Source organism: Lucilia sericata, unplaced genomic scaffold (genome assembly GCF_015586225.1).
Source record: "Lucilia sericata isolate MDLA Ls3-8-SP2 unplaced genomic scaffold, ASM1558622v1 Contig001223F_arrow, whole genome shotgun sequence".
Taxonomy (NCBI): Eukaryota; Metazoa; Arthropoda; class Insecta; order Diptera; family Calliphoridae; genus Lucilia; species Lucilia sericata.
In genome coordinates this window covers 13829-37473 of record NW_023995183.1, presented here as the reverse complement: position 1 = coordinate 37473, position 23645 = coordinate 13829, and the positions used below count along the sequence as shown (strand labels likewise).

General features: G+C 33.1%; 1 protein-coding gene across 8 annotated transcripts in view; it reads right to left on the bottom strand.

The window, feature by feature from the left end:
• The window catches only part of LOC119610531 (titin-like), a 114037-nt gene that overhangs the window by 78319 nt on the left and 12073 nt on the right, over positions 1-23645 (bottom strand). For all 8 annotated transcript variants that reach the window (XM_037965784.1, XM_037965780.1, XM_037965779.1 and 5 more), the window contains exons 7-10: positions 17731-23574; positions 17428-17659; positions 17193-17364; positions 16943-17129 (exon numbers count right to left, since the gene is read on the bottom strand). In XM_037965784.1, coding sequence (XP_037821712.1) covers positions 16943-17129; positions 17193-17364; positions 17428-17659; positions 17731-23574 — 6435 coding nt within the window. The remainder of the gene's footprint in view (positions 1-16942; positions 17130-17192; positions 17365-17427; positions 17660-17730; positions 23575-23645) is intronic.

The window sequence follows — 23645 nt, the reverse complement described above, 5'->3', positions numbered from 1 at the left end:
CTGTTCTAGTTCTGTTCTAGTTCTGTTCTAGTTCTGTTCTAGTTCTGTTCTAGTTCTGTTCTAGTTCTGTTCTAGTTCTGTTCTAGTTCTGTTCCAGTTCTGTTCTAGTTCTGTTCTAGTTCTGTTCTAGTTCTGTTCTAGTTCTGTTCTAGTTCTGTTCCAGTTCTGTTCTAGTTATGTTCTAGTTCTGTTCTAGTTCTGTTCCAGTTCTGTTCTAGTTCTGTTCTAGTTCTGTTTTAGTTCTGTTCTAGTTCTGTTCTAGTTCTGTTCCAGTTCTGTTCTAGTTATGTTCTAGTCCTGTTCTAGTTCTGTTCTAGTTCTGTTCTAGTTCAGTTCTAGTTCAGTTCTAGTTCAGTTCTAGTTCTGTTCTAGTTCTGTTCTAGTTCTGTTCTAGTTCTGTTCTAGTTCTGTTCTAGTTCTGTTCTAGTTCTGTTCTAGTTCTGTTCTAGTTCTGTTCTAGTTCTGTTCTAGTTCTGTTCTAGTTCTGTTCTAGTTCTGTTCTAGTTCTGTTCTAGTTCTGTTCTAGTTCTGTTCTAGTTCTGTTCTAGTTCTGTTCTAGTTCTGTTCTAGTTCTGTTCTAGTTCTGTTCTAGTTCTGTTCTAGTTCTGTTCTAGTTCTGTTCTAGTTCTGTTCTAGTTCTGTTCTAGTTCTGTTCTAGTTCTGTTCTAGTTATGTTCTAGTTATGTTCTAGTTATGTTCTAGTTCTGTTCTAGTTCTGTTCTAGTTATGTTCTAGTTCTGTTCTAGTTCTGTTCTAGTTCTGTTCTAGTTATGTTCTAGTTCTGTTCTAGTTCTGTTCTAGTTCTGTTCTAGTTCTGTTCTAGTTCTGTTCTAGTTCTGTTCTAGTTCTGTTCTAGTTCTGTTCTAGTTCTGTTCTAGTTCTGTTCTAGTTCTGTTCTAGTTCTGTTCTAGTTCTATTCTAGTTCTGTTCTAGTTCTGTTCTAGTTCTGTTCTAGTTCTGTTCTAGTTCTGTTCTAGTTCTGTTTCAGAGCTAGAACATTATAGAAATTAAAAAAAAAATTCGAAAATAGTGGAAATTAAATTCTAGACATTCAAGGAGTGAAATTCAATTCATATTAAAAATCTAGTAGAACGTTGGAACTTTCATTGAATATTTCAAATTTTTTCGAAATTTAAATCGAAACTTTTTAAAAATTTTGTATTAATTAATTTTGAAATTAATTAAAAAAAGTTTCTTTTCGTTTATTGAGTATAACAGCTGAAGAAAATAACAAATTTATTAATTCCCCTAAAAAGGGCTATTTATTTGTATTCACAACAAATTAAACAATTTCAAACATTTTAATTTTTTCTAATTAAAAACAACTATGTATTTATTTGAAATTTAATAAAAAAATGATTTGCTAATGACTTGTAACAACAAATCATGCCATATTTGTACTATACATTCGCCTTAGACAAACAATGAAATTTTTAATAGAAATCGTGTCATCATGCCAATTAAATACGCTATAAATTTTTGGTTTTTATTTTTATCTAACCAAAAATTGCATTATGATTAACTACATCGATTTTGTTTTGAAAGAAAAAAATCTGAACACTGACATTAAAATTAGTATGATTCATCGACATTATCACCATGACATTAGTCAGTATTTTGAATCATAATTTTTCTTTTTTCTTTAAGAAATTATTTTTAGGCAAATTGTTAATAATAATTTCATTCTTTCAAATTTCTGTTTATAAAGCAATTACTAGGAAAATTCATTTATCCCCATGTTTGCTTTTTAGTCATAAAAAGAAAAATTTTTATTTTATAACCCAATTACAACATTGTGCCTAGACTGTTTTCCTCAGAAGCTTTTCAATTGTTTCTATAAATATTTTGCTTATAAATACAACTCAGAGCAACAGCACCAAATAATAATAATAATTTAAACTAATAAAATTGGAATGAAATTTTGTTTTTTTTTCTTGGTTTAAATATTTTTCTTGCTTTATTATCTTCATTTATTATAAAAATATTTGCAATTTTTTTTAAGAAAACAATGACATATCGAAATGAAAAATGTTAATATGTCCTTATTTGTATATATGTATGTGAGTGACAGTGGGTAAAATACATAACAGACCAGACTATAGTCAAGTTCTGTTCTGTTCTTGTTTTGTTCTAGTTCTGTTCTAATTCTGTTCTAGTTCTGTTCTAGTTCTACTTCTGTTCTAGTTCTGTTCTAGTTCTGTTCTAGTTCTGTTCTAGTTCTGTTCTAGTTCTGTTCTAGTTCTGTTCTAGTTCTGTTCTAGTTCTGTTCTAGTTCTGTTCTAGTTCTGTTCTAGTTCTGTTCTAGTTCTGTTCTAGTTCTGTTCTAGTTCTGTTCTAGTTCTGTTCTAGTTCTGTTCTAGTTCTGTTCTAGTTCTGTTCTAGTTCTGTTCTAGTTCTGTTCTAGTTCTGTTCTAGTTCTGTTCTAGTTCTGTTCTAGTTCTGTTCTAGTTCTGTTCTAGTTCTGTTCTAGTTCTGTTCTAGTTCTGTTCTAGTTCTGTTCTAGTTCTGTTCTAGTTCTGTTCTAGTTCTGTTCTAGTTCTGTTCTAGTTCTGTTCTAGTTCTGTTCTAGTTCTGTTCTAGTTCTGTTCTAGTTCTGTTCTAGTTCTGTTCTAGTTCTGTTCTAGTTCTGTTCTAGTTCTGTTCTAGTTCTGTTCTAGTTCTGTTCTAGTTCTGTTCTAGTTCAGTTCTAGTTCAGTTCTAGTTCAGTTCTAGTTCAGTTCTAGTTCAGTTCTAGTTCAGTTCTAGTTCTAGTTCAGTTCTAGTTCAGTTCTAGTTCAGTTCTAGTTCAGTTCTAGTTCAGTTCTAGTTCAATTCTAGTTCAGTTCTAGTTCAGTTCTAGTTCTGTTCTAGTTCTGTTCTAGTTCTGTTCTAGTTCTGTTCTAGTTCTGTTCTAGTTCTGTTCTAGTTCTGTTCTAGTTCTGTTCTAGTTCTGTTCTAGTTCTGTTCTAGTTCTGTTCTAGTTCTGTTCTAGTTCTGTTCTAGTTTCTGTTCTGGTTCTGTTCTAATTCTGTTCTAGTTCTGTTCTAGATCTGTTCTAGTTCTGTTCTAGTTCTGTTCTAGTTCTGTTCTAGTTATGTTCTAGTTCTGTTCTAGTTCTGTTCTAGTTCTGTTCTAGTTCTGTTCTGTTCTAGTTCTGTTCTAGTTCTGTTCTAGTTCTGTTCTAGTTCTGTTCTAGTTCTGTTCTAGTTCTGTTCTAGTTCTGTTCTAGTTCTGTTCTAGTTCTGTTCTAGTTCTGTTCTAGTTCTGTTCTAGTTCTACCCTATAGGCTAGACTATAGTCAAGATTATAGGCTAGACTATAGTTAAGACTATAGTCAAGACTATAGACCAGACAATAGTGGAGTCTATAGACCAGATAATTTTCAAGTATGTATATATGTAGACCAGACTATTGAATCTCTATGTATATATGTAGAACAGACTATTGACTCTAGACAAGACTATAATCAAGAATATAGACCAGGCTACTGTGGAGTCTATAGACCAGACTTTTATCAAGTCTATAGACCAAACTATGGCAACATTATAGATCAGACTATGTTCTACCAGATTACATCCCATATAGTCAATACTATAGACCAGAGTATAGACTAGTCTATGGACCTCTGTATATTTTTTTGTTAGAGTCACAAGTTATTTTCAGTTGTATAATCATTCTTATTGTGACAAGTCAACCGCCATTTTGAATTATCTCTTCTATATAATTAAAGAAAAATCTGATTCATATTTAAATGTTAATTAACTATTAATTTTATTTATTTATTTTAACTAAAATCTTTTTAAAAATGATGATTAACAGTTTCAGAATCATAGTGAAGAGTTTTGATGCGTTTGGATATTTATAGAAAGATTAGCTTTCATATTTTGTTCAGTGTAGTTTTATGAAATTTTTTTAAATTTATAAAAAAATTTTTGAACAATATTTTTAAAAATAAACCACAAAAATTTAATTTTAATACCTTTTGAGTATTAGATGAGACATTCCAAAAAAATAATATTTTTATTATAAAAACACTTGCATAGAATTTTTTTTGAAAAAATATATTAAACATGACGTAAGGTTAAGCAAAAATTTCATAAAATATAATGGCTCGTGCAAAAATTATTATTAATTATATTTTGTTTTTGTGATAGCTCTTCTTAATTTAAACAACAAAATGCTTTAGATGAATCAACAAATACTTATAGCAAGAAAATATTGTTGATTAGTAAGATGAATCAAGGTGTGAAAAATTTAATTTTTATATAGTCATTGTTGCTATTTTTTTTGAAAAAAAAAAAACTCATCATTTGAATTGATTTTTTCAAATTGAAGAAAATTAGTCAAATTTTTTAAAAATAATTTCGATGAATAGATTGATGTTGATGTTTTTTGTTTGGGGTTAAAAAAAATATATATTATAAATCAAATGAGTAGAAAAAAAAACAATAAAAAGTTTAAGAAGAAAATTATTTGGCACAAGTAATAAGTGTGGCGGGCGGCAAAAAAAAAACAATCTAGATAATTCTTTTATATATGTATTTAGTAATGTACTAATACATATAAAAAAGTATATAGAAAACAACAGGTAAAATTTATGTCAAAGATCAAAGATGTTTGTTAGTTTAAAAAGTGTTGCCTACTTTTGTGTAAGAAAAACTAAAAACGCTTAATATTATTCTTCATTTTTAATGGGAGGTAAGCAAGTTTAAAAATAATCTTATGATTTGTAGTGTTTTTCTAAAAGAAAACGCCACCACCAATAACAACAACAGCATACTAGCACCTGGTGGGGTATTAGCTGCCACTGTTTAACTCATACATTTACATACATATTTATATTTAAACAAGTGTAGGTTTATTTATATATATGTATATGTGTGTGTATGTGTCGTCATGTTCTGTATTTGTCTGATAATAAGGAAAACAATTCTTTTGAAAAATTTTCAAAATTTAGTTTTTAGTCGTCATTTAAAGCGTCAAGGTGTACGCGATCGTTCGCTTATTTTTCATTTAATTTACACGGGAATTTTTCTTTTCTTTCGATTTTTTTCGCGCTTATTTTGTTTTAAAAAACCGTTACTTTTGTTGTTTTCAAAAACTTACCTGTTTTTTTTGTTGGTGTATTGTGTTTTTTTTTTAATAAAAGCATTTAGTTTTGTTTATTTTTTTTTAAAGATTTTTCTTGTTTTTTTTTAAAAGCGGGTTATAAAAAAATTGGGATTTTTGTTTATTTTAAATTTGAATATAAAATTTATTAATTAAACAACAAATATACATTTAAATAAAATAAAAAAGAAGAAGAAAACATTAAAATTACTTTGTTTTTGTTTGGAATTAAACATTTAAAGAAAAAGTTATTAATAAATAAAGAAATGAAGAAAAATACTAGATTTTTAAAAAAAATTTCTATAAAAATTTCATAATTTTTTAAGATTTTTTAAAATTTTCGTTAATTTTGTGAAATTTTTAATGAAAATATTAAAGAAATTTCAAAATTTTTAGAAAAAAAAAAAAAAATCAAAATTTTTAGAAAATATTTAAAAATATTTCAACGTTTTTAGAAAATATTTCAAAAATTTTAGAGAAAATTTAGCAAATTTTCAAAATTTTTAAAGAAAATTTCAAAATTTTTAAAGAAATTTCACAATTTTTAAAAAAAAATTGCACAGTTTTATGAAAATTTTTAAACTTTTGAAAATATTATGAATTTTAAAATTTAAATTTTGAAAACTTTTATCAAAATTTTGAGAAATTTAATCAAAATTTTAAAAAATTTATCAAAATTTTAAGAAAAATTATCAAAATTTTAAGAAATTTTATTAAAATTTTAAGAAATTTATAAAAATTTTAAAAAAATTATACAAAATTTTAAGAAAAATATTAAAAATTTTAAGAAAAATATTAAAAATTTTAAGAAAAATATTAAAAATTTATGAAATTTTTCAAAAATCTAAGAAAATTTTTTCAAAATTTTAAGTAATTTATCAACATTTTTATAAAAATTTTAACAAAATATTATGAAATTTAACAAAATTTTATAACATTCATCAAAATTTTAAGAAAAATATAAAAATTTTAAAAACAATTTATCAGAATTCTAAGAAATTTTTTCAAAATTTTAAGAAATTTATCAAAATTTTTATAAAAATTTTAATAAAATATTAAGAAATTTAACAAAATTTTATGATCTTCATCAAAATTTTAAGAAAAAACGTGGAAATTTTAAAAAAGTGAAATTTAAAAATTTTGATAAAGTGAAAACTTGAACAAAATTTAATTATTTTGAAAAAAGTGAAATTAAGAAAAAAATATTGAAAAATTTTGAAAAAGTGAAATTTAAAGAATAGTGAGAAATTTTTAAAGATTTTTTATTAAAAAAATAAAATATTTTAAATTCAAATCGAAAATAAATTAAACTTGTAAAAAGATTAAACATTTTCCAATTTTTTTTTAATTTCAAATTTTTTTTTTAAATTTCAAAATAATTTTTTAAAATTTCAAATTTTTTTTTTTTTAAATTTAAATTTTTTAATTTCATTTTATTTCCTTAAATTCTTAGAAAATCATAATAATAGTTAAATTTCGAAAAAAAATTCTTTAAAAATATTCATGTTTTGTTGCAAATTTTCTTAAAATTTTTTGCAAAATCTAGTATTTTTTTTTTAACTTAATAACATAAAGAGAAAAATAAAACAATAAGAATTAAACAAATTAAATTAAATAAATTTTATATAACTTAAAAGCCTAAAACGCATGAGTATTTTATGATTAAGTTTTTTTTAGTAAAGCAGTTTTTTTACCAAAAAACTTAACAGCCAAAAAACTTAAAGCAGCTAAAATAACATAATTTTTTTCTTAAAAAACAAATGAAAATTTTGCCAACATTTAACAAGAAAAATACATTAATTATATATATATAAAAAAAGAAACACATTAAAACAATAAGTGTTTAAAGAATATTAGTAAAAAAGCAGTAATGAAAAAAACGATAATTATAAAATCTCATGCAAAAACATACTACAGAAAAAAAGAAAATTATATATAGAATACATATAAAAATATTAAAAAAAAAAGAAAAAATATATAATATTAAATAAAATAAAACTAAATGAATTTAACATAAATTGTTTGTTTGTATGTGTGTGTGTGAAATTAATATAATATAAATAATAAATATGGGATTTACTTAATGCCAAAAAAATAAAAGATTTAAAACGATTTGATAAATATGAAATGATACACAAGTCATTTTGTCAATATACAGTACGAGTCCAAAGTAAAACTACCTTAAAGACAGCAGCAGCATCAAAGCAAAAATATACTCAAAAGTGCAAAGGAGAGAGAGAAAATAAAGTAAAATGCTCTCTAAGGAAAGCCAGTGTAAGAAACCTGGTTTGAGTAAAGAAGAAAATTAACATTTTCTATAAGTTTAAACGATTAGAAAGAGAAACCGGTTTTGTGCAAAGATTTTTATTTCAAAAGGTTTAAAATTTCGGAAGAAAACTTATACTTTTGTAGATAAAAGTGTTAATGAAATAAAACTCTCAGTGTAATTAGATTTTTTTGTCAAAATTTATTTCATTTCAATAGTTTAAAGCTTGATTTTCTTTAATTTTAAAATTTTTCAAAATTTTTGATATATTTTTCTTCAAAATCTCTTGAAAAATTATTTCAATATAAAAGTCAGTAGAATTTATAGTTGATTTAAACAAAATGTTATGTTTATCCTTACTAAATTGCTGTAAACTCAACTAAATATCAAAAGCTTTTTCAGCTTTAGCTGAAACAAAGTTAAGCTAAAGAAAGTTTAAAAGAATTTTGAATATGTTCAACTAATAATAAACAGTTTTTTTTAGTTTTATGGTTGTGTTAACAGGAATTTGTTTACAGTAAACAAATTTCTTTCACAATGAAAAATTTTGGTTTCTTATAAGACAGTTTAAGTAAAGTGTTTCAAAACTAGAGATTATAGAGAAAAGTGATTTAAAACGAAGATTAAATAAACTGAAAGTTTAAGCTTAAAGCTTGTTTCTTAAACACTGATAGCTTTTAAAACCAAATGGAAAAATTAAAATCAAAGATGGGTTCTAAAGCTTTCAGTTTGAGATAAGAGTTTAAACTAGTTACTAAAGAGTAAAGTTATTAAAGAACAGCGTTTACTGAAGTGTAATTTAACTAAGAGAGCTTAAACTGGCAAACAGAGATAATAAAGCTTTAAAGTTTATGTTAAGAGTTTGAACTCTTAAACTTTGAGAAAAACAATCTAAAAGAAAAGCTTTCTAAATTGAAAGTTTAAAAACCGAATTCAAACTAAGAGCATATAGAAAACAGTTAACTGATTTCTTTAAGAAAGTTTAGGAAAAGCTTTAAAGCTTACAATAAAAGTTTAAACTTTAAATTCTTAAGAAAACTTATTGAAAAAAACCGGCTGCTAAACTGAACGTTTAAAAACATAGTTTAAACAAAAAGACTTCATGAATGAAATAGAGTCTCAGTTATAAAAACAAATAACCTATTTCAGAGATAAAGTTTAAGAAAAGCTTTAAAGCTTAAAGATAACAGTTGAAACTTTAGATTATTAAAAGTACCGGTTTCAAAAATTAAAGTTTTTTAAAGAAAGTTTAATGTGAGAAAAAGCTATAATGAAGCTCTACTCTAAACTCTACTACGAAAACTGGTTTCAAAAAAAGCTTTCCAACTTGTTTTAAACAAAATGGAGTCTGTAATACAAAAACAAATTAACCGTTTGTGAACGCACGAAGTTTAAAAAATGAAAGTTTAAACTAGCAGTTTAGAAAGAGTTTAAAAAAAGAGCTTTAAGAAAGTTTTTAAACAAAATGGAGTCTTAAGTATAGTGTAAAAAAGTAAAATTTTTAAACATTAAAGAGAGAAAGAGAGCCGGTTTCTAGGAAAGCTTTAACAAGATCAGTTTTAAGTAGAATGATTAGGAGAATGACTAAAGTTTAAAGGAGGGAGTTTAAGGGAAAGAGATCAAAATACCGGTTTATTAAGGCAAAGTTTAAGAAAGAGAGAAAACAAGAGAGTGAGAGTTTAGCTACTTGAGAGAACAAATTATAAAAATATTAAAAGAATATTATTTAGTTTTGTATTTTTTCTAAATTTATTTCATAAAATGTTTAAAGTTATTTAACGCTCTTTACACCTAAAGAGAGTATATTTTTGCTTGCTTAACTCTGATGATCTTCACCTAAGAAGTTGCTGTCCTCGCCGAATTGTTTGAATTAACAGGTTTGCTTTATAAATTTATAAAAAAAAAATTGCTAAAGAAAAATTTAAAATAAAAAATATTTAAAAATCTTTACAGGTTTTAACAAGATCTCAAAAACACCACAAAAGTAAAAGAGAGCGAAGGAGTGAGAGAGAGAGAGAGTGCTAGCAAACGATCTTTAGTCTATGTAAATAAAATATGCGTCATCTTTAACATGTTTGACAGACATTTGTCAAACACACCGACCCTGACAGCAGCAGCAGCAGCATATTATTAAGAAATCTGTTTTTGTTATTTGTTTCTTTTAAATTAATTAATCAAGACAAGAGGCGTTGATCATTAGATTAAGAAAAAAACAGTTTTTATTGCCACATGACAATCATAATGTGAATCATTTAAAATGTTTATGGTCATTATGATGGCTTGCCAAGAAAACTGACAACAGACGTTATTGCTTTCAAGCAGCAAAAAAATTAATTTGTAATTATATTTTTTTATTAAATATTTCTTTAATTTCTAAAACTGTAAGTATAATTTTTAAGAAAAATTTTCAATAATTTTTTTTTGTTTTAAAAATATTGAAAAAAATAGCTGATTTTCTTGTGTAGTTTTATTTATATTTAAAAAAAAAAAATGGCTAAAAATATATTTCTTTTTAATAAATAATAATGAAGAAAAAAAAAACATATTTGAAAACAAACCTAAAACATATGTATAAAATTGTGTTTTATTTATTTTTGTTTTGTGGTCTGAGGACCCCAGAGATTTGTTCTAAATTTTTTTTTGTTTTTGGAATTTTAAGAAAAAGTTTGTTCTTCATACGCCCTACAGTCTCTGTTAGAAAAGTGTACACAGAAAATAATTAAAAATTTGGCACATCTACGAACAAGAAATATATCTCAATCTAATCTGTTTAAAAGAAAAGTAATGAGGATTTTTTTCAAAATTTTTGCGCACGTATTCCAATAATATACATTTCAAATGTACACACACACACAGCCAGCGGACAGACGGACGGACACACACAGACGCACCTCAAGTTGTAGAAATAGATCTAATATATACATTTATTGTGCATTTTCTGTAGAATTATATTCTTTCTTAAAATATGCTTGGAATATTTTTTGTCATCTACACGATATTTTATGCTAATTGTGAAGCCCCATAGTAATTTATGTAGGAGGTTGTCTGTACAAATATAAATGTTTTGCGCACGGCTCCCTCTTCCAATAATCAGCTATTCTAATATTTTCTAATATATTGCAAAACATCTATTCCATGTAATTATTTCTCATCTCTTTTTAACGCTCATATTACTCTGCTCTCTTTTGCAGTGTTTCCCAATCTTGTTCATATCATAACCCGATTCTCTTCATAACGTCTTATTTTCAAAACACCTTAAGTTTCTTTTTTTTTTTGAAATTCTTTTTTTTTGCATATTTTTTTTATTAATTTTTTCATTTGCTGTGGGTTAATTTCATTTTTTTTTCTAAATTTTCTTTTCAGTTATTAATTATTAAAAATTCTTAAAAAAAGCAAACATTTATTTGTGTTGTTTCAAACTTAATTTCTAATAAAAGGTTAGTTGTCTCGCAAAAGTTTTGAAAATGTTAGTTTTCTGTTTTATTTTAAAATTTAATTAAACAACTTTAAAATTTGCACCATTTTTTGTTTTAAAGTTGTTCTTTAAAATTATTTAGTATTTTTTTTTTGGTTAGATTTTTTAATAAAATTTTCAAAACTTTTGCTTTTCGTTTGGTTTTTTCATAGTCAAATCGTCTTCATAGTAAGTTTTCGTTCTTAGTTCTTTTTTTCTGTTCTGTACTGGTTTTTTGTTTGTTTGTTTGTATTTATTTAATCCTTACTTTTTACAGTTAGTTTGGCCGATGATTCAGCTTGTCCTGTGGATGAGGTTACACGTACTGTAAATATACCCGAATCTTCTTCGTAGGTAGTTCCGATTAAAAGTACTGCTGCATTACCATCGAAAATCATCTAGAAAGTGGGGAAATAGCAAGATTTAAAATTTGAATTAGTTTAAGTGAAATTTAGAAAAGGGTTTTTAGTTTGAATCTAAATAAAACCTATAGAACTGACTCTATAATTTGGTCTAAAGTTTGGAGCTGTATGGTCTAGTTTAAAGTTCAGATTGCAGTTTAGTCTTTCAACACAACTATATACTATGTTTTAGTCTAGTCTATAGTTTGCTCTATAATCTGGTCTTCAGTCTAGTATATATTCTGGTCTAGATTATAGTCCATAGTCTAGTTAGTTTGATTCATAATCTATAGTATAACTATTTCCTTTATAATATAGTAAAAAGTTTGTCTATAATCTGTTCTATAGTTTAGTCTATATTTCGCTCTATAGTCATGTCTTTAGACTGGTCTATAGTCTTGACTATGATCTATATTCTGTTCTATTATCTAGTATATAGTCTACTGTATAGTCTATAATCCAGTCCACAGTATGATCTATAGTTAAGTTTATATTTTGGAATATAATCTAATCTACAGTCTGATCTTTAGTCTGGCCTAAAGTCTTGTCTATAGTCTGGTCTGCAGTCTGATCTATAGCCTAGTCTTTAGTCAGGAGAAAAGTCACCTCTACAGTTTATATTGTAGTATGGCCAATAGTCTAGACTGATATATAGTTTAGTTTCTAGTCTAGTCTTTAGTCTGGTCTATAGTCTGGTTTAATCTTGTTATAGTTTAATCTACAAATTGGTCTATAATCTAGTCTACAGTTTAGTGTATAGTCTAGTCTATAGTCAGGTGTTTAGTCGGGTTAGTTTAGTCTATAGCCTGGTCTATAGTCTAGTCCATAGCCTGGTCTATAGGCTAGTTTACAATATAGTCTATAGTCTGCCCTATAGTATTGTCTATAGTAAGGCTATTGTCTGGTCTTTAGTCTGGTCTATAGTCTGATATATTCTCTAGTCTATAAGTGTGATCTGTAGTATACATTGTAGTATTGTCTATAGTCTGATCTATAGTTTAGTCTTTAGTCTGGACCATACTTTGTCTATAGTCCAGTCTATAGACTAGTCTAGTCTATAGTCTAGTCTATAGTCTAGTCTATAGTCTAGTCTATAGTCTAGTCTATAGTCTAGGCTATAGTCTAGTCTATAGTCTAGTCTATAGTCTAGTCTATAGTCTAGTCTATAGTCTAGTCTATAGTCTAGTATATAGTCTAGTCTATAGTCTAGTCTATAGTCCAGTCTATAGTCCAGTCTATAGTCTAGTTTATAGTCTAGTCTATATTCTATAGTCTAGTCTATATTCTATAGTCTAGTCTATATTCTATAGTCTAGTCTATAGTCTAGTCTATAGTCTAGTCTATAGTCTAGTCTATAGTCTAGTCTATAGTCTAGTCTATAGTCTAGCTGAGTCTAGTCTATAGTCTAGTCTATAGTCTAGTCTATAGTCTAGTCTATAGTCTAGTCTATAGTCTAGTCTATAGTCTAGTCTATAGTCTAGTCTATAGTCTAGTCTATAGTCCTAGTCTATAGTCTAGTCTATAGTCTAGTCTATAGTTCTAGTCTATAGTCTAGTCTATAGTCTAGTCTATAGTCTAGTCTATAGTCTAGTCTATAGTCTAGTCTATAGTCTAGTCTATAGTCTAGTCTATAGTCTAGTCTATAGTCTAGTCTATAGTCTAGTCTATAGTCTAGTCTATAGTCTAGTCTATAGTCTAGTCTATAGTCTAGTCTATAGTCTAGTCTATAGTCTAGTCTATAGTCTAGTCTATAGTCTAGTCTATAGTCTAGTCTATAGTCTAGTCTATAGTCTAGTCTATAGTCTAGTCTATAGTCTAGTCTATAGTCTAGTCTATAGTCTAGTCTATAGTCTAGTCTATAGTCTAGTCTATAGTCTAGTCTATAGTCTAGTCTATAGTCTAGTCTATAGTCTAGTCTATAGTCTAGTCTATAGTCTAGTCTATAGTCTAGTCTATAGTCTAGTCTATAGTCTAGTCTATAGTCTAGTCTATAGTCTAGTCTATAGTCTAGTCTATAGTCTAGTCTATAGTCTAGTCTATAGTCTAGTCTATAGTCTAGTCTATAAGTCTAGTCTATAGTCTAGTCTATAGTCTAGTCTATAGTCTAGTCTAGTCTAGTCTATAGTCTAGTCTATAGTCTAGTCTATAGTCTAGTCTATAGTCTAGTCTATAGTCTAGTCTATAGTCTAGTCTATAGTCTAGTCTATAGTCTAGTCTATAGTCTAGTCTATAGTCTAGTCTATAGTCTAGTCTATAGTCTAGTCTATAGTCTAGTCTATAGTCTAGTCTATAGTCTAGTCTATAGTCTAGTCTATAGTCTAGTCTATAGTCTAGTCTATAGTCTAGTCTAGTCTAGTCTATAGTCTAGTCTAGACTATAGTCTGTAGTCTAGTCTATAGTGACTTAAGTGTCTTCAGTATAGTTAAATCGAGTACTTTAGATTGGTGTATAATTATGACTATTGATTGGCTATAGTGTGAACATTGTAGACTATAATCTGAATTGTAGAATGGACGTTAGTCTGGACTAAAGAGCTTGATTGCAGACTGGTCTATATTATGATCTACAGAGAAGCCTATAGTTTGGTCTATGAACAGGCTAGTCTATAGTTAAAGTTGTCAATTGGCTAGTCTGTGGACTGCTCAATATTCTAGCCTTTAGTCCGTCTGCAGTCTGTTTGTATAAAGTCAGGTCAACATTCCATTAGTTTGCCCTACGGTCATGTTTACAGTATTCTCTTTAGGTACTATATTTTTTCGCATTTTAAAATCCGGTAAGGACTTAAACACTATTCACTAAACATTATTAAATATTAAAACATAATTATATTCTACTCACTTGGAAATCTGGAGTTTCCGGTATGAGAGCACCTTCACGGAACCACTGAACACTAGTTGGTTTCACTTTGCCGGTAACGGTTGTCTTAAACTGAGCTGGCATACCCTCGCTCACGGAGACATCCTTCAAGGCGGTAATGGTGGGTGGAGCATCCAAATTCTCAATTGGACGCACCTTCAGCTGGGCACTAGTCTGTATGCTGCCCAATTTATTTTCGGCAATACACTTATAGGTGCCCTCATCTTCGGGGAAAGCCTCAGAAATGACAAGCTGATAGTATTCACCTTGACGAGTCATTTGGAAGTAACGTGAGGGTTTAACGATGTTATCGCCACGCATCCAGCGTGCGGTTGGTGTAGGTTTACCCTCTACCTTGCAGCGGAAAATGACTTTGCTGCCTTCTTCAACGGATTGACTCTTGAGTTGTTCCAAAATATGGGGAGCCTTTTCGGAACCGGGAGTGGTGGGTTTGTCGGGCTTGGCGGTTGATTGAACGGTACAATCACCATCACAGCGGGCCTCACCGGCAGCATTGACAGCAACACACTCATAACGACCACTATCTTCGACGGTGGGTTCGATAATCAAGAGAGTGTGAACATTGTCCTCTTCGAGTAGCTTGAATTTAATGCTGGGTTGAATCTTCATGCCATTCTTGAGCCAGTAAACATCCATGGGACGGGTACCGGTAACCTTGGCATCGAAACGAGCCAATTGGCCGGTGGTAACAGTGGTGCTTTGAATGGTGGTAACAAAGCTGGGTGGTGTCATGCCACCCTTACCACGACGACGTTCTTCCACCACCAAGTTGGCGCTGCACTTGGCAGTACCTCCACGATTCTCAGCAATGCAAGAGAATACAGCAGAATCTTCTACGAATACTTGACGAATAATCAAAATTGATTTGCCGCTGAAAGTATGGATTTGCAAATCAGGAGAGCTTTGAATGGGGAAACTCTCACGGAACCATTTGACAGTGGGCATAGGTTCACCATCGAATTCTACCTCGAATTTGGCTTGTTCATTTTCGAAGACACGGCAAGGTTGAATCTTCTTGGTAAAGACTGGTGGCTTGGCGGGTTGAACGGGTCCCTTAACAACACGTTCTTGAATGGTGCCCTTGTGTTCTACTTCAGTAGTTTCGGTGGCGGTAATCTTGCGAGTGATTTCCAAATCTCCCACAACTTCCTTTTGGGTCTGTTGTTGCTTATTCATATGAACTTCACGACCATGGACCGAAGATTCTGAAGGTTCAATTGGAGGCTTTTGCATAACCTTCTTAGTAGTGCTGGTGGTGGTAGAGGTTTCTTCCCTAAAATTAGTAAGGAAGAAATATTAATATTTCTGTTAAGATTTTAGGGTTTTTTTAAGAAAAACTTACAAATTCTCTTCATAGGATTTGGCCATGCCCTTGGCAGCCGAACTGCTGACAATCTTTTCTCCAGGTATGGCATATTGATGAGATTCAGCACGCAAATTGGTCTCCTTCAACAGTTGCTCAGTTTCCAATTCTTGAATCTTGCTGTAGTAATCTTCATTCTTCTTCTTCAGCACGGATTGTTGCCATTCAGGAGCTTCCGATTTGATTTGTTTGGGTTTCAAGTGTTCTACACCCTTAAGGGTGCCACTTTGTTCGGCCAAGTATTGTTTACGTTCATCGAACACCTTTTCAAGTTCGTTTTCTTGACGTTCCTTTTGATAGGAAGCTAGTTCGTAGTCATACCAAGCTAAAGTTAAATAAGTTGGGAACATTTTAATATTAAGGCTTTGAGAGGTAAGGGAAATTTCAAAATCCTTTAAGGGTGCAATGTCTTCTAAGGACACTTTGCTTTATTTGCGAAAACAGTTAATATTAGTTACAGTTAGTTTTAACTGTTTATAGGTTAAGTTACACAGTTCTAGCTTAAGATTAGTTACAGTGATGATGACCATGATTTGCGAACTTTAATGCAGAATTTAAAGGAATGTGGGGATTCTTAATTAAGGAAGTTATTATTACATTTAGAGGATAACAGAATGACGTTCTTTTCGCCATCATACTTGAGGAGTTGAAGGTTGTATTTAGAATGATATTTTAAGAGTCAATGATTGTGAATGATAAATACCAAATATACAAAACATTTTCATGCTAATAACTTAAAAAAGAACTAAAACTATACAAAAAACCCATAAAAAATTACATTTAAAATCTTAAAGACATAAAGAATGACAATGATGCTAAGAAAGCATTCCGAAAAATGACGTTAATGAAATGATATTTTCCATTTTTTTTGGGTGCTCAAGGTGAAATTATACATTGATTAGCATACAGAAAACTTTTAGTAAAACACTCAGTATACTACCCATCTAATATCCGTGAAACTTTTGAAATCCATCACTTTTTTTGTTAGAGAAATCGTGACGTTTTTAAATCCATTTTAGAGAAACTTCTTTTGGAGTTTGGAGTTGGCGCTTAGCTCAGCTTTTGGCAGGAATTCATATTTACAATTGGAAGTTTTATAAAGGACTTTTAAGGGGAATTTGGAAAGGGTTTCTTCTTTTTTGATAAGGAAAATTTTGGGGAATATTTGGATTATCTTTTTGTTGGTGTTTTTTTGTTAAAGTGCTCAGAATATGTAATGTTTTGCTGTGTTAGAGTTTCTTTTTTTCGCAAAAATGTATATTTACAATGTTGAAATGTGTTTTGTTAAATAATTGATTTTTAATACTTATTGTAATTATTTGTTTGTGCTAATACTACTAATCAAAAAAATAAAAAATTTTAGATCTTGCAAAAAGATCGGCTTGGTTTTGTAATTGAAATTAGATTTAAGCTTCTAGTGGTGTTATTTTAAAAAATTGTTGTTGTTGTTGGTAAAAAGAATTTCACACAACAAAAATGTCTTAAATACTTACGACGTGGTGAATTCTTAAGGACACCGCGATAATCATCGGAACGGGCTACAACATTAAGTTCAGTGGTAGCAATAGCTTCACCCACAGAGTTACGGGCAATAACTTCCACTTTGCCGGTATCGTATTGTCTGGTCTTGGGTATATCCATGTGGAACATACCATCGTTAGTAAGCTTATAACGAGAACCCTACAGAAAAGAAATACATTAAGTTCTGATATTTACTACTACTTTATCGTTTCTTAAACTTACATGAACCACAGTGTGACCATTGATGAGCCACATAACTCTTGGACGTGGATAACCAGTAACGCGTACACAGAATCGTGCAGGTTCGCCCTCTTCAACGGTTTGTGGTTCCAATTTGCTAACAAACACGGGTTTCGATCTAGGTCTTGCATCGGGATCAACTTCCTCGGGAACACTAAAAACCAACCCAATCATATAATAAATTTCCCAAATTAATATTTCCCTTCTAAATACTTACACTTGCCAAGAGGCTTCCATTTCACGAATACGATCAATACTATGCATATGTTTGGGCAATTGAGAATCGTAGACAATGCCTGGTTTACCAGCAACCTTAATGAAAGCTCTGGTCTCATCCTTGCCATACAAGTTGGTAGCACGGCAGACATATTCACCGCTATCTTCGGGATAAACCCAGCCAAAGTTCATGGCTACATAACCGAAATCATAAATAGGTTGGAAGCGGTTCTCTGTTTAAATAAAAGAAACCATTAGTTTTTTTGTCACTTAAAAATCCTCTTTACCCCAAAAAAATACTTACTGTACAACAATGGTTTGCCATTGAAGAACCATTCGACCTTCATATTGGGATCACCCACTGGTGCCAATTGACACTCAAACTTGGTAACAGCCATTTCGGTGAGATTGGTTTGATCCTTGATTTGAGTAACAAAACGAGGTGGTTGCTTGCGATCAGGATCGAAAAGATCATCCTCGGTTAAGTGCACTTCTGAAGTATACTTCTTAATGGTGGCTTCCATTTGAGTCAGGGTCTCGGAACGTTTCATGCCACGTGGTACTTGATTTTGCAACATAATCGAAGGCAATTGCTTGCAGGAAATGGTAGCCTTGGTGCGATCTTCACCGTATTTGTTATAAGCACGGCATACATATTCACCGGAATCTTCAGCATAAACATACAAAATATCCAATGATACGAAACCCATATCCACAATGTTTCTATATCTGTGACCGGATGGCAAAAGCTTGCCATTGCGGTACCATTCAATGCGCAAATTGGGATCGTTCTTGGGTTCAACTTGGCACTCGAAACGTACTGCTTCAGCTTCTTCAACAGTCACTGAAGCAATTTCGGTAATGAACTTAGGTGGTCCATATTCGACCTCTTCCTGTTGTACTACTTCAGGAATGCGACCACGATCTAATTCTCTCAATTTTTCGGCAGTCATGCCATCAGGCAATTGAGTATCATAGACAATGTTGCCCTTACCCTTGCAGGTGACCTTGGCAGTGGTGGTAGCAACGCCCCATTTGTTAACGGCACGGCAGGTGTATTCACCGGAGTCGCGAGCATATATATAATCAATATCCAAAGCAATGAAACCAAAGTCATTCAATTGATGTACACGAGAACCTGTAGGCAAAGGACGGCCATTATAGAACCATTCAATGCGCATAGTGGGATCACCCACCGGTTCAACGCGGCAGTCAAAGTGAATGGGACCACCTTCTTGAACATCCAAGTTATCCTTGATTTCTTCAATAAACTTGGGTGGGTTGGGTTGTTCTTCATCGACCACGATTTCCTCTCTCCTGTGCATGCTTTCTTCGAGTTTCTGCAAGCTTTCGGTACCGGTACGGAAGTTGGAAGGCAATTGTGGTTCCATGACAATGCCTTGGCGACCCTTAACCTGAAGTTTGCACGAGACAGTAGCTTCACCATGTTTATTGGTGGCCTTGCAAGTGTACAAACCAGAGTCGCGTTGATAACAGCCGGCAATTTCCAAAATTACGAAACCAAAATCATTGATAGTCTTAATGCGGGAACCGGCCCACAAGGCTTTGCCGTTATGGAACCAATCGACACGCATACTGGGATCGTTGATAGGCTGCAAGCGACATTCAAAGTGAGCCAATTGATTTTCATTGATGACCATATCGAAGGGAGTGGTAATGAATTCTGGTGGTTTACCGGTATCATCTTCGGGAGCGAATTCAGTGCTGCGTACACCCAAACCTTCCAATTCGGCAATACGATCAATGGTGCCTTCCATACCCTTGGGCAATTGGGATTCCATGATGATGCTGCGTTTACCGGCAATCTTCATGGTGGCAGTGGTTACAGCTTCACCGTACTCGTTAATAGCACGGCAAGAGTACTCACCAGAGTCTTCGGGATATACGGGTGAGATTTCCAAAATGACGAAACCAAAGTCGCAGAATGTGCGGAAACGAGAACCGGCCTTCAAAGGACGACCATTCCAGTACCATTCAACTCTGAGTCTAGGATCATCGGTGGGTGTTACACGAGCTTCAAAGTGGCAATTTTCACCTTCGCGCAAATTGTCAATGTTCTCCAAAGGTACAGTGAACACGGGTGCCTTACCTTTGGTTTCTTCTACAGTTTCGTCACGTGTACGTACCATGCTGTATTCCAAGTTGGCAATCTTTTCCAAGCCACCTTCCATGCCGCGTGGCAATTGGGAATCCAAAATCAAATTGGCCTTGGAAGAGCAGGTGAGAGTAGCACGAGTTACATCTTCACCATATTTGTTAACAGCACGGCATTCGTAAACACCGGAGTTTTCTTCATAGCAGTACAAAATATCCAAAATAACAATACCGAAATCGTGGAAAGTACGGAAACGATGGCCATGGGGCAATTTCTTGCCATTGAAGTACCATTCAACCTTAAGATCGGGATCGGTGATAGGAGTAAGACGAGCTTCAAAGTGAACACTTTGTCCTTCAACCAATTTGGTGACATCCTTGATGTGGGTAATGAACTTGGGTGGTTCAGCGACAACAGGGGCAACAGCCTCTCCTGGCAATTGTGGGCACTCCAATTCCCTAATTCTTTGCAGAGAATCGGGTTGCAAGCTGTCGTAGAATACACCTCCACGACCACGGCAGTTAAGAGTAGCTCTGGTAAAGTCTTCACCATATTTGTTGTAAGCACGGCAAACATATTCACCGCTGTCATGATCTTGCAAATAGGAAATATCCAAGACAACATAACCGAAATCGGAAACGGTCTTAATACGGTTGGAGTGACGCATAAGCTTGCCGTTGTGATACCATTCAACCTTAAGTTCAGGATCATTGACAGGAATAAGAGTACACTCAAAGTGAGCAGATTGACCATCCTTAAGACCTTCCAACGATTGAATTTGGGAGGTGAAACGAGGTTTCTGGCCACGTGGCTTATCAACACACTCAAGAGTGCAGCTGATTTCAGCAGAACCGTATTTGTTGGTAGCACGGCAAGTGTAGGTGCCGGTATCTTCGATCTTGGTTCCTAAAATTTCCAAAGCAACCATACCGAAAGCATAGATGGTGCGGACACGGTGACTAGCTTCAAGTACTTTGCCATTGAAGAACCATTCAATAACCATGCTTTGGTCACCGGTGGGCACGAGGTTGGCTTCATAATGAGCAATCTCGCCCTCACCAACATCCGAGATGTTGACGAATTCAGTAGTGAAACGAGGAGCCATACCTTCTTCTGGTTTTTCGGGTTTGCTGCCGTCCTTGCGCAAAGATTCTTCCAAATCTTGAATTTGTTCGAGACCTTCAGCACCCTTAGGATGTTGGGTTTGTTCAATGATGCTATCCTTGCTGGAGCAGTAAATGGTAGTGGTGGTGAAAGCTTCACCCGATTTGTTGTAGGCCTTGCAGGTGTAAATACCTTGATCACGTTCATAGACCTCGATGAGATCCATGGTAACAAAACCAAATTCACTTGTCATCTTGAAACGAGAACCGTGTTGCAACAATTTGCCATTGAAGTACCATTCAATGAATAGATTAGGATCTTCTTTAGGTTCAACATTAGCTTCCAAATGTAGAGGTTGAGCTTCGGACAAGTGGAACTCAGCTTGCAAAGGTCTAGTCCAGACTGGTGGAGGATAGTGAGTTTCAGGTTTGACAACTTCGCGGTTGTAACGATTAGCCAATTCTTCTTCGGTTTCCTTAACAGCTTCCAAACCAGCTTCACCTTGAGGATGTTGAGTGTCCAAGAACATGATCTTACCACTTGTGCACTTGAGTGTACCAGATGTAGTGGCAGAACCCTTGCTATTGGTAGCCTTGCAAGTGTAGACGCCACTGTTTTCAGCATAAAGGTTGGACATATCCAAGGCACAGTAGCCAAAGTCATAGATGGACTTGAATTTGGCAGCAGCTTGCAATGGTTGACCATTGTAGAACCATTCAATTTTCATGGTAGGATCACGAGATGGTTCAACATTACATTCGAAGCGGCCGTTATCGCTTTCCTTACAATCGATATTGTTCAAGTGAGTAATGAATACTGGAGTTTCGTAAACTGGTTCTGGAGCTTCGGGGCGTCCAGGTTTGGGTGCTTCAAGTTCTCCAATACGAGGCAAAGAATCAGGATGCAAAGATTCAGCTTGCAACCAATGACGATCTTCAATCTTGAGTGAGCAGGTGGAAACAGCTTCACCCATTTGATTGGTGGCCTTGCAAGTGTAAATGGCAGAGTCGTCGGCACGCAAGCCATTGATGGACAAAGTGACCAAACCAAAGTCAAAGGTGCTGCGAATACGAGAGCCAGTGGTAAGTGAAATACCATTCTTGAACCATTCAATGCGCAAGTTGGGATCAGCACGAGGTTCAACTTGAGCTTCCAAAAGTACGTGTTGACCTTCACTGAGTTTGTCGAAGCTCTGCAAATGAGTTGTAAAGACTGGAGCTTGTTGAGGTGTTGTATCGACAAACATTTCAGGAACACGATTCATGGAAGCTTCCTTTAGACGGACAGCTTCCCAAGATTCAGGAATCATTGGTTCACCGATAATGTTGGATTTGGTCTTAATCTTCATAGCAGTAGATGATACAGCTTCACCGGCAGCGTTGTAAGCACGGCACATGTAAACACCAGCATCTTCGGGTACTACAGAGCTAATATCGAGTGTTACGAAACCAAAATCGTTGGTAGTTCTCAAACGAGAACCCATCTGCAACTCAACGCCATTGATGTACCATTCGAATTTCAAAGATGGATCGCCAACTGGTACAACACGAGCTTCAAAGTGAGCATGTTGTCCTTCCCACAATTCAGAGGGACCAGTAAGAAGTTGAGTGAAAATAGGCTTCTCAAATGCACGTTCTGGTTCGACGGGGCGAGGTGCAGATGGACGCTCCAATTGATGAATACGGCTGATACTGTCGGGATGTTGAGTATCCATTTGGATACTAGCTTCAGAAACAACGCGCATAGAGGCAGTGGTAACAGCCTCGCCAAGAGGATTGACGGCACGGCACATGTAAACACCTTCGTCTTCCTTGCGAATGTGAGAAATGTCCAAAGAAACAAAGCCGAAATCGTGTTGTTTGGTAATACGAGAACTGTCTTCAATGACCTTTTCGTTACGGTACCATTCGACCTTAAGATTGGGATCACCAACTGGAATCAAACGGCACTCGAAGTGAGCAGTTTGATGTTCATTAATGCGGTCAATGTTTTGTAAGGGTTGAGTAAATACGGGACGTTGTCTAGTACCAGGTGTTTCCAATTCAGGACGTTGGAATGGAGCGGTCGATTCCAATTTACGAATCTTTTCCAAACCTTCAGGATGTTGTGTTTCGGAGATGATAGTACCACGAGCAATAACACGTAAATTGGTCGATGATACGCATTGACCCAAAGCGTTAACGGCACGAACGGAATATTCACCAGCATCTTCAGCTACGGCATGGGTAATATCCAAAGCGACATAGCCGAAGTCAAATGTGATATGGAAACGAGAAGCTGATGGCAAAGGTTTTCCGTTGTGATAGAATTCAATGCGCAAATTAGGATCATGTACAGGTTGTACTTGAGCTTCAAAGTGAGCGGTTTGTCCCTCGTAGATTTCGGTGGTACCACGCAATTCAGCGGTGAAATGTGGTGGGCTAATGGGTTGATCGCTAACCTCAGTACGTGTTGTAACTACCTTGGATTCGAGTTTTTGAATCTTTTCCAAAGCATCAGGATGTTGAGTATCCAAAATCATGCTGCGGCGGTTCAAAACACGAACATTGCAGGTGTTGACAGCTTCGCCGAGCAAATTGGTAGCCTTGCACATGTAAGTACCAGTATCCTCGCCATAGACGTAGAGAATGTCCAAGGCAACATAACCGAAATCATGTGTTGTTCTGTAACGATGGCCCAAAGGCAATTGTTTACCATTGCAGAACCATTCAATCTTCAAATTAGGGTCATTAATTGGTTCGACACGGCACTCCAAATGAGCGTGTTCGCCTTCCTTGAGATGTTCCAAATTGCTAAGAGGAGTTAAGAAGATGGGCTTTTGACCCTTCTCTTCAACTTCGACCTTCTTGGGTGCAGCATAGCTTTCCAATTGACGAATCTTTTCCAAACGCTCGGCATCAAGAGTGTCGAGATCCAATGTCTTATTTGCTGTAAGAAGTTTATAATAAAATGTTAATAATTGTTCATGATTTATAATTTTTTTGTATGTTAAAAAATTA